Source organism: Triturus cristatus, chromosome 3_1 (genome assembly GCF_964204655.1).
Source record: "Triturus cristatus chromosome 3_1, aTriCri1.1, whole genome shotgun sequence".
Taxonomy (NCBI): Eukaryota; Metazoa; Chordata; class Amphibia; order Caudata; family Salamandridae; genus Triturus; species Triturus cristatus.
Window position 1 is genome coordinate 439,909,966 of NC_140583.1, and position 12,167 is coordinate 439,922,132.

The following is a 12,167-nucleotide window of genomic DNA, read 5'->3' on the forward strand; positions in this document are numbered from 1 at the left end:
CTAATTCAAAAGTTCTTTTAGGTGAGCAGGAGGGGGACCTTTTGGTGGAGAATTTGGAGGAATCTTTACGCATTCCAATGCGTGTCCCCTGCGCACAATATCCAGCACCCATTGATCGGTAGTAATTTGTGACCATTTGGAGTAGAAGTGGGAGATGTGACCTCCAACTTTTGAAAAAGCGGGAGGACTCTGCGACGGTGTGTGGTGAAAGTCCATGTTTTTTGGAGGAATCCTTTCCTCTGTAAGAGGATTTCCCTCTATATTGTCTGTAGGTGGAAGAATGCTGTTGTCTATATGACTGCTGATCCTGGGAGGAGTAGCGGTTTTGTCCTTGTATGTAATGATTAGAATTTCCTCGAAAGGAAGAAGAGGAGCCACGACCTCTTGCGCCTCGAAAAGGCTGCTTTTTGAACTGTAAATTCTTAAGAGCACGAGCAGTGTCAGTGTCCTTTTTAATTGTTTGAAGGGCATCGTCTATAAGCTGGTCAAACAATGATTCACCGTCGTAAGGCATGTCCAGTATTTTTGTCTGTACCTCCTGACGGAAAGACGTGGCCCGTTACCAGCCCTGACGCCTGAGGACTGCTGCACCAGCCAAAAGACGGAAACCAGTAGAAGATACTTTCCGAGGAAAGTCTTTCTCCTTCTTGGAGAATTTTTAAAGCCTCTGGCCTAGATACTTCAGAGATATGGTCTATAAGAGATGATATGTCTGACCACATTTGGCGGTCGTAACGGCCCAAGATAGCTAAAGAATTGGCCGCACGAACTGTAGTTGCAGCCATAGTGGAAAATGATTTTCCAATACCATCCAGGCGTCTACCCTCTCGATCTGGCGGTGCAGACAATGGAGACGATGGGTTTCTGGATCGACGCTGAGCTGCCTGAGTAATGATGGAATCAGGCTTTGTTGGCGAAATTAGACAAGCAGGAGAATTTGGAGGGGCTTTGTATTTTTTATCTAGCCTAGGAAGGATAGCTGGAATGGAATTAGGATTTTGCATTAGCTTGAGGCCTTCTTGCCAGATAAAATCGATATTTGGAATACAACGGACTTGTTTTTGAGGTTGATCCTGAACATCATACAGGAAACAATCTTTCTCTCTGGTGGTCATAGGAAGGTGGAATCTTTTAGCTGCTCTTTCCATGAGCAAATGAAAACCACCGATGTCGACCGGTGGAGAATCCAAAGGAGCTGGATCAGCGGGAGATGGCGTTTGGATTTGATAGTTGTCCCATTCAGAAAGAAGGGATCGGTCATCCAGTTCACATTCTTCTTTGCCACCGTCATCATCCTGCTCGTCGACAATGTCTTCCTCTATGATTTGAGGGACTTCAAGATTTTGAACTTTGGTCGCCGATGTAGTTGTGGCCACTGATTCCTTATTTGGAAGAAGTTGTGGAGGTACCGGCTGCGTTGGGGAAGTCTGCACAGAACGTGGAAAATGGCGGTAGTAATCATCCAACATTTACTGGAGGTTGGAAATAAGACTTAAAGGCATTTGTGCCATAGGAAGTTCCTGCGCTGGTTGTGTGTAACAAGTAGAGAAATCTTCCTCTTGTAAGTCATCATCATCATCAGATTCCTGACACTTTATTAGAAGTTCAGAGGGACTGCGAGCAGCCCGAAATCTGTCATCCTCGGATTCCTCATCGTCAGACGTAAATAGCACCTCTGGAGGCTGAGAAGGCGCTTGAATTGGCATTAGGGTATCCAAAGAGGAATGTCGTTGTTGAAGCAAAAGAGCTTGAAGTCTTTAGTGGTACCAGATCTATGGATGGAGTCGTTGCCGTTATTGCTGACGATAAAAGTCGACGTTGAGACACCGTCGACGACAAAGCTACCGTCGACGACGAAGACACAGTCGACGACGAAGCCATCGTCGACGACGAAGCCATCGTCAACGACGTATGCTTTTTTCTATGTTTGCTTGCCCTCGTTGACGAAGTCAAAGGCACTGTAGACGAAATGGGTCTCACCTTAACAGATACCAACGTCGACGGTGAAGATGCCGACGACAGGATCATAGACACAGAAGTCGTCGACGTAGATGCCACGACGGCAGCTCTCGTCGACGGAGGAAGCGTTGATGAGCTCGTCGACGAGAAAGGCAGTTTCTGAGGTAAAAACTGCGTAGATGGAGTCTTTGATGCCGGAGAATGAGATCTCGGGGGCATAAAGGATTCAGAAAGGCTCCTGGGGGGGGGGAAATCACCCCTTTTGAAGTTGAAGGTTGGGTAGTGGGCTTATCAACATGATGTTTCTTCACCACTTTAGGTCTTGGAGAAACCTTCTGCGAGTCACTTGTTCTCTTCAAGTAGGGAGCAGTTTTGATTGAAGACACACTCTCCACATCTGAGAGAGGATTCTCTGAAGTCTTCAACTTCTGTAGCCACAGAAGGAGACGCCCTACTCTGTCCTTTAAAGTCTTCTGAGAGAAGGTCCTACAAATTTTACAATCTTTTACCTGATGTTCAGGATACAAGCAATAAATACATTTCTTGTGAGGGTCTTCAAAATAAGGCTCAGTTTACCACAACTTCCACAAGGTCTGAAGAGGGATTTCTTGGAAGTAGACATCATAAAGGTAATCTTCTGAGACTCCCTTCACACGACATGCAGTAGAAAATCTGAGGGACTGAGCCTCTGGGGAGAAGGTTCTAGAGGGTGCGGACGCCTGATTGGCTGGATTTTAGACTAAAACATAATGACAGTAATAGGTTATATACGTGACAAGTTGTCTATCCATAAAAACTGTATGGTTTTACTTTCTTAAATGCATATTAGGCTTATGTTATTACTACATTGCTATGTTATGTACCATGGGACTCCCACTTCGAAGACGGGGAATATTCAAGCATGTGAATCTATGAAAGACACCCCAATACTGGAGAACGGTTATTATAAAGAAACAATGGTCCTGGACCAATTATTCAAGGAAGAGTTAGATTAACAGAATTAACAACTTATTTGAGCTTACATTAATCAGCTTCCAAACGTCTGTAAATCGTGAAAATAAATGTGCAGAAAAAACCACTGAGTATTATTACAATATATTTATTTAGTCATTTAAAGGAACAATCATTAGAGGGTCAAGAAGGTAGGAAAATGTTCTAGAGAACGTGTAGGAAGGAGTGCTGAAGTGTATATATAGGAGTCAAGAGAGCTCAATGCATGTAGAAAAGTAAAGGGCATATATTTATAAGACTGTACAAAACTGAGTGTTTTTTTCTGCACATTTATTTTCACGATTTACAGACCATTGTTTCTTTATAGTAAGTTTTTGAGTAGGCATGTTTCTAACACACCATTAACCCCTTCGCCGCGGCACGAATTTTGTCGCGGCGCTGGGGGGGCTTGGGGGCAGCGCGGCGCCGCCATGCTCGTGACGGAACCACTCCGTCATGAGCCACGGACGCGCTGTGCTCATGACGGAGTGGTTCCGTCACGACTCCGCCCACTCGCGCTAATTGCCCGCACAGGCGGGGAATCAGCGCCGCGTGGGCGGAGCGGCCACCAACGGCCGCAGCATGACGGAACCACTCCGTCATGAGCACACGGCACCCGTGGCTCATGACGGAGTGGTTCCGTCATGAGCAGGGAAGGGGTTAAAAAAGAATACTACATTGTCGTTTGCAAACAATTTTGTGTATGACTATGAAGGAAACGTCCACCACACTTTGCCATGATGTCAGTAGTTTATTATGACTAGGGTAAGTGACAATCTACATATGCATGAATATACAGGATGCATTTTTCAGAAATTTCTTTTTCTTAAATAATGTGTCATATTTCCTTTTTTCCTATAAAGAAGTGCTACTGTTAGTGACAGATATTGACAGCCTTTCCTGTATCGAGTAGTTATGCTGCCATTTTGCCTTTTGTTTTACATTTTACTTTTTTACCCTTTGTTTAGGATTAAATAGTGCACTATGATGTTTAAAGAAAATATACACCTCTAACAACTTTTAGGGTTAGAGTAAGAGAGTGGATCACACATACTTACTTTTGTCCCTTATGTAGCTTTCTCTTTAGGTTCTCCTATTCGATTAGGGATCTGGTAGGGTTTATTATTTAACTTATCTGCATTATTTGGCTGGACATCATACCTTGTAATTCCTTTATCCTGAAGAAGACCCAAGACCTCGATAGACTGATATAGTGGTCGAAAAATGTTGGTAATTACAGGAGTTTTTCAAGTCTAGTGAGTCATTGTATTTCACCTCATGACCAACTTTTAATGTTTTTAACCATACAATCATACCAGAGGTACTTGCCTATCAATAAAATCTTTGAGTATACCACTAGGTAAACGTTATATCTTTTTTCATGCCCAAAAAACCAGAACGAAGAAATTGTCCTGAAAATGGATTTATAAGAACTCCTAGGGTATAAAATATAGTTTCCCTTGGTTGAATTTGCCACTCAGTGTGAGAGGACATGAAATGATGAAGCATGCCTTGATACGTTAAGGGTGACAATCTCTCAAAAATCTTTTCATGACCCTCTGCTCGATCGAGCCCAAATTGCAATAGGACAGTTGTGACTTCATCATCCTCAAGTAGTTTTTTTTGCTTATTCTCTACTGCAAAAAGCAGCACCTGGACAGTGTCAACAGAGATTGGCACGCTTTATTCAATATTGGTCTTCATATCTATGGATGTCTTCAGCTGTTTTTAAGCTGTGTAATTAAGAGTCCTGAATTAGTTTTTTTTTTTACACTGTAAGCTGCACTACAACTTATACATTATGCAAACTGTTACGTCATCCACTCCAGTTCTTCAAGAACCAGGAGAGCCTCCTTTAAGATGGCGTGTATGGTATAGCTCTTTTAATGCTTATCTAAGCGCAATAGATGGTTTGAAGTATAAAGCTAAATGTGAGTAACAAGGACCCCCTGACAAATTGGTAACACAATTCCTAGGACAGGGTAAATATACAGTAGAAAATAAATTCCTATGCAACCTAACAGTTTAATAAATAAACCAATGTTAGTGGACTCAGTGTAAAAGATCAAATTGCACAATATATTTAAATGAAATTATTTCATCTTCAATTATCAAGTTCATGTTAACACAATCATTATTTTAAAATACCAATTTAATGACATAAAAAAACATATTTATTCCAAACATAATTAATCTTCATAAAATTACAATAAAAAGACCCAAAATGTGGCAGAGGTTAAGCCTTCTACACATGTTTCAGTGCAATATGCGCCTTTGTCTGGAATTGCCACAACTTAATCTGAAAACAAAACATATATACTGAGAACCAACATAACATGTTATAATAAAAACAATATTGTATTGCAACTAATGAACAATTAAACTGAGATTTATATTCATGATCATAATCTTTTACAAAGTTTTGTATATGCCTTCACATTAACAGACCAATATCCATAAGACTTGAACTAGAAAGTCTAGAAATAAGAAATGAAATAGGGTGGTAAAATCAGAAAATCCCAATATTAGCTATATGTCACCTAAGTGCTGAGTCCCTATATATATATGCTTACATTTAGGCGATTGATAGATGGCACGGGACTGGATGAGAATGGTGTGCCACATTTCTTATCTTTTCTATGTTAAAATCTGCAATAATCCATATGGCAATATTAGACATTATTTGGCAAACTAGATTAAGCAAACATTTATAAATCAGAGAAATAGGATTTATACCTTTAAATTCTATGTCTCTCAACTATTTTCTGAGCAGCTTTATTTTCTGATAATTCTTTATTATGTTCTCATACGACGGAAGTCTGATTTAGTTAATTCTAAAAATTATAAAGAAAACTGGTAATTATAGTTGCACTACGATGTTAATTCATTCTCAACTAGACCCATTTTAAAGATTTACCTGATGTAGATTAAAAATCTTTCTCGCTTTTCACACTTGATATGTACACGTAGTAATTTATCTGAAGAATATAAGGGCTTTAATTAATCCAGATTGCCCCACAAAATTTCTTATTTATAGAATGGACAAATTATTTTAAAGATGTTGTTTAAAATTAAAGCATCAAAGGTGTTCTATCTGGGCCATCACTGACTCCTTAGCCTCGACGAGGTCAGGTTGTAAATCTGGGTGTTCCAGCCTGTAAATTTCTATATCCCGTAGGGCTTGTATAGCAGCGATTACCTCCTCCAATATGGTGTGTCTAATCCTTTTTGACTCCGCTATGCACTGTCCCCGCAGGACTGCCTTGAAGGCGCCCTACTCTACTTGTGAAGAGGGGGCAGTGCCATCATTGCCAATATTGAAAAAAAAATTCTCTGATCACTTCTCTAAAAACCTGGTCCTCCAGTAACTCCAGTTTCAATCTTCAAGTAGAGATTGACGGCCTAGGCCAGGTCCAATGCAGGTGTCGGAGGGTAGGATTGTGATCAGATACTGTGAGGGCCAGGTATTCAACAGAGTACACTAAGCTATGGATGTCCAGGGTGCAAAGGAATGTGTCTAAGCGGACATGGACTTCATGGAGGGCAGAGAAGAAAGAATAGTCCTGCTCTTGTGGGTGTGTTTTCCTCCAGGAATCAACTAGCCCCCATTGTCATTGCCAATCCCCAAAGGCTCGGGTCATTCACACTGTTTGGGAGTCAGACAGTTGCGGGTGAGTTTTATCCAGGTGGACGTCCACTACACAGTTAAAGTTCTCTCCATTATGGTCAGGAGTATTAAGTGGGAAGCTAGTGGGTGCAATAGGTTTACAAAGAATGCAGTCTGACCTATGTTTGGAGCTTATATGTTTACTATAGATATGGTTTGGTCTTCCAGGGGACCCTGCACAACCACAAACCTGCCCTCTGGATCAGTTAAGGTATCAATATGTTGGACGGTCACCCGCCCTAATCCATATCAAGACTCCTCTGGCAAAGGCTGAGTATGTGTGCAGTAAGCCTGACCTCTCCATCTACACTGTATTGCTTGTCCCTTCTTCACTGTGAGGTGTGTTTCCTGTAATAGTGCTATGTGCACCCCCTCTTTTATTCAGGTAGGAGAATACTTTGTACGTTTTTGCCATAGTATGCATCCGCATATATATTAGAGGGTAGACATTTGTAAGTCAGAGGTACCGCCATCTGCATTATAATGGAACAGGCTAGGCATTGCCACTCACTAGACTGGTTTCTTTTCTAGCCCTTTGTAATGCCCTGTGTAGTACAGACATTGTAAACGAAATTGCATGACTTGAATATCCCTAACATATTAAGCAAGTACCCCAACGCTCCCTTCCTAGGATAAGTAGGTTGTCACCCCCCCCCCATCCAACAGTTAAATGATTTCTATTAAAATCACAGGAGTTCCCCAACGGTTCTTAGAGGGGGAGATAATACCCACAGGATCCTGTCAGGCACTAACCCCTCTCTCCAGTGTTAAGCGGTATTCGGTCCTACCCAGGTAATACATCTTGGGTAAAGGTTTCATTGTTCTGAGGGACATAATATAAGCCCAAAGATCAGTTTCCCTCTCCCATTACCAATGTGGTTAGGATTTTATATGACGTTGTTGAACGATCTCGGGGTCACCTTGGCCAGCGTGAGGCTCGAGACTGCAGAGCTGGTGGAGCCCTGATCTGAGTCCAAGTCCTGGAGCACAGCCTCTTCCTCCAGTGTTGAGAGTCCTGTATTGCCGCCACTGATCTGCAACACCACTTCCACCATGTTCTATCTGCTGAGATGTGCGTTAGCTTGCTTTGGAGCCGGGGATCTTCTGCACCTAAATTGGATGCGTCGTGTACGCTTCGGGTGGGGGTCTAGCGTGGGCTCGGGCTGCAGGCACTGGTCCAGCCAATTCAATTGCTTCATCAGGCACCGCAATACATAAGCGGACCGGAAATAGAGTTGCATAAGGAAGGCCAGCTGTCACCACCTCATCTTAGCATCCTGAAACGTGGCTCTCTGTTTTTGTACTTTGAGACAGGTCCAGGAAAAGCTGCACCACGGAATGTTCAACTCTGAGATCTCCTTTACGGCAGGCTTGCACTAGAATGTCATTCTGGTCCTTGTAGTACAGTAAGTGGGCTTCCACTGGTCTCAGTGAGGTACCCAGCGGCGGCGGCTTCATCGGCACCCAACGGGCCTGTTCAAGAGCAAAAAATTGGGAGAGGCTCTCTGGTGCCACCTCCTTCCACAGCCACTGCTCAAGGAATGCCATAATGTTGGTTCCCCAAATTTTCTCAGGCAGGCCTATCATTTGGATATTGTACAGACGGGAGCGGATTTCCACATCTTCTGCCCTGAGCTCCAGGGTACGACTCTTGGATTCCATGTTAGCCATTCGTGCCATCGTTGAGGTGAGCCTGGGCGGCATCTGTGTTAGTGCTCTTTAAGTAGTGGTAACTCTCTCTGCTAGGCACTTATGGTTGTCTTGCAAGAGGCACAGCTCAGAGCTTAAATTGTCTATTTTGGTTTCCAGTGCTGTCCTGGATGCTGTGATAGCCAAGAGAATGTCATACAGTGAGGGATTTCCTTATGTTTCCAGGATCTGAGGTGCTCCTTAAACTTCGGAGACAGACCCCACAGTTCCTTCAGGATCCAGGTCCCGCCTGTGGTTGAATTTACCCATGGTCATCGGAGGTGGTGTCCAGCCAGTAAGGTCAGGCAGCAAGGTAGGGGTAATGTCCAGTGGTCAGGCTGTGTCCACTCAGGAGCACAAAGAACATGACTTAGTAATGGCAGTTACCCTGTTGGCATGGGGTGGGTCAGACATGTCCCTTCAGAGCAGGTCCTCCACAGGACGCCACTGGGCTCAGCACCTGGCAGCACCTAGGCAGGTAGGATAGTCTATCTTTTGGCGTCTACAGGTCTCAGCAAAGGTCCTTCCCCAGCAATCCGTAGTGTGCTCTGCTCTCTTGCCTGGATGCTCTTTCAGCATGGTCATCCCCTCAACATGCAGCATTCAACATGGCCTCAAACCCAGGAGTAAGAGGGCTCTAGAGGAGCTTACAAGTCACAGTCTGTGTTCTAGGTCCAGAGACCATAGGGCAGGTTTCTCCAGGGGCCCCTTTCAGGCACCCAATCAAGCCAGTAAGGAGCTGTACAGTAGCCATCAGACCTAGGGAAAAGTCATGGGGGCAGCAGTGTAACCTTGGACTATGCTTCTGGCCCAGTCAGCAGTGCAGTGTTTTGATCCCCCAGACCTCCATCAAATAGGTGGTTGCAGCTTGTTTGCAGCCGCAGATCTATATACACCACCTCCTCTAAGGCTATCTGTCTTCATGTTATGCCAGGTACTGGAAGGCGGCCCCTAATCCGTATCTACAGCACCCGCCTACTGGCATGCAGGTCTGGCTCTGCACCACACTGACTGCATATTTCCTGAATTGGCAGCAGGCAGGATCTAGTAGCTTGTCCCCGCCACTGGAGCTGCAGCCAGCCGAAAATCCCCTGGCGCACCTTCTTTCCACCACTCTCACTCCAGTTTGGGATCAGAGTCGCAGCTCTCATCAGGCATGATAGTTGTCCACCCACGCAGACTCTGGATCAGGGGCACAGGTACTTGCCACACTTGTCTACTCTAACTCCTGGATTCCTTCCCTGATCTGCAGGGTCAACGCCCCGCACCCTCAATTTCTTTTCATTGGTCCTAACTGGCCTCATCACTCCAAGCCGCTCTCAGTCAGGGGGGCAGAGGGTCTCACAGGTGGGGGACCGGGGGCATAGGCAACATCACGACTTCTCTCTCCACTCCACCAGGCCTCCAGAGTTCAGTGTCACTCGGCTCACCGCTCCCTTAGGGCTCGATAGCACAAGGCTGCCACCATCGTGAATCACTGCTTCAGTTGGCAACTTAGAATTACGGGTTATAGGCTGTATCAGGAGTCAGCAGGAGCACAGTTAGTCTCCTTTGTATATAGCAACCCACTTGGTATGAATTGGGCCCCTAGGCTGGCGGGATCTTCTCAGGATGGCACTGGGTGGGGATCAGCCAAGCTGTGCCCGAGCGAAGCTGCTCACTCCATCGGCATTTGTCCACGCCCCCCCCAGAAAACCATTTGCTGCCATTTTTGTAAAACAAAAACATTCACTTTCTTTTACAGCATTTTTCACATTTTACCAAACAAAGCAACATTGTGTAACATTTTGCCTATTTTCTTGGTTTCCTGCACAGAAATCCCCAAATATTCGGTACCTTTAGAATTCCCAATATGAAGTTTGAAAAGGGCACAAACTTGGCCTTGCTTCGATTTGTGAAATAAGTTATGAAGGTTTAAGATCAAAGTGTCCCAAACATCCCAAAAATTGGGGAGGAAAGCTACAACGGTTATGAGGTTAAAGGGAAACAACATGTACTAAAGTATGAAATATCAGTATGTGCTGAGCTAATGTCCTGCATGCCACGCTTTACTTCAAATCCGGACAAAAACATCACTTTTACTTTTACATGTGGGCTTGTTTATTGTTTCAACATTCTCCTGCAACATGGCTAAAGGTACATCATTGATTGGAAGTAAAAAAATAAAAACAACTTGGTCACAAAAGTATATAAAATATAAAGGTAGTGACTATGTTAGCTACTCACAACTACAAACTGATTGTTTTCCAACTTAATGACATCGCCTGCTCGTACATTCATCCATTTTACATCCTGCAACCTAAAAGAAAAAAAAACAGGCAATTTAATATACAGCAGTTGTGAAATTTATTTCAATTTCTGTCATAAGTTATTACATTTTACTACATCATTGAATAACCCATGTGAAAAAAGGGTGCTCAGTCATGCAGGAATCCCTACTTTTATACATTAGCGAAGTCCCCCACACCCTCCAGGTATGTCCTGTATTATGCCCATATGGTGGGTGGTTAATTTACAAAAATGGGACATACTAAAGAAAAGTATATTTTTAGAGTGAATAGATACCAAGTGCTGCTTGCCACTATATGGATAAATTCATATTATCCTCTGGAGTGCCTGTGAATAAAACTCTATTTTCCCAGTTTTGGCCATGAATATCCTAGAAACCTGGTTACAATATTGTTTTACTATTTATCAAAAGTCTATTTCAGTGGTGAGTAGATTTTTAAAAGCACTTGTCTTCCATTGCCTACAATGTCAGTAGTTAACACTCCAATTAGGTGTGAAAATGTGTGCTGCCAGGAAAATGTACACCAACTGCTAAAGACAAGAAGACTGTGGTGGGATAATCACAGAACGCTTAGTAGGGATTGTCAATTACGATGGCACAGGAACAAATGGTGTCACAAGAGAACAGATGCTTGTCATTTGACACTGATTAGTGTTAACAGAAGTCCTTCTTTCAGAGAGTCCTCTCAGGCATTTGTCTGTGCTATCTTCTGGATCGACAGCTGTTCCCACATCAGAATGAATGGATATTTCTTCATTTTCATAGGGCTGAATCTGGAACGGTGCCTGGCAATCCTTAGAAGAGCGAGACATCTGCCACTGTGACTACAGGTCTGTGGAAAGGTTTACAATCATGCAGGTCAGAAAGTCCTAAAAAAGTTTAGAGATCCAGACCCTCTGCACTGTGAGCTCCTCTCACAGAGCTGCAGGTTTGTGGTGTGCTATGTTTAAAGCTCCAATTTGGCAAACTTTTTGCTTTGAGGGAACAATTCCCAAATCACAAGTTTGTTGTTGCCAAGCAAAAAACAAAAGGCTCAATGTTTGAAGCTGGGTTGTTGGTTGACTGGGGTGTGAGCCTTGGTCAATCAACAGCAACAATCCCTTGGAATGTGGACAACGAAAGTCACAAAAGTTACTTACCTGCAGTAACAATATGTCTCCTCCCCTTTGCGCGGACGTCAGTTCTTTACACATCATTCCACGCCAGAAGCGTAGAGCCATGCAAGACACTGGCCACTGGTGCACAAAACTGAAAGGGAGTCCCTTACCCTAGAAGTCAGGTCGCAGAACGGGGAGAATGGGTGGGGTGGTGAGGAATCCATAACTAATATATGTCTCTTACAGGTATATCATTACTGAAGGTATGTAACTTGATCATCTGAAAGAGACTATTAGTTATGGATTCCTCACCTTAGAATAGATACCCCAGCAATACCAACCCCGGAGGTGGGTCTGCGAACTAAGTTCACACCAGAAAGTCCGGGAGAACCGAACGGCCAAAGAAGTTGTCTCTCCAGACTTGGCTGTCCAGACAGTAATGTCTAGTGAACGTATGCACTGAAGCCCACGTGGC

General features: G+C 43.7%; 1 protein-coding gene across 1 annotated transcript in view; it reads right to left on the minus strand.

The window, feature by feature from the left end:
• The window catches only part of ATP8B4 (ATPase phospholipid transporting 8B4 (putative)), a 3,731,093-nt gene that overhangs the window by 2,402,178 nt on the left and 1,316,748 nt on the right, over nt 1-12,167 (minus strand). Inside the window, exon 6 of the mRNA XM_085644229.1 lies at nt 10,532-10,604. Coding sequence (XP_085500355.1) covers nt 10,532-10,604 — 73 coding nt within the window. The remainder of the gene's footprint in view (nt 1-10,531; nt 10,605-12,167) is intronic.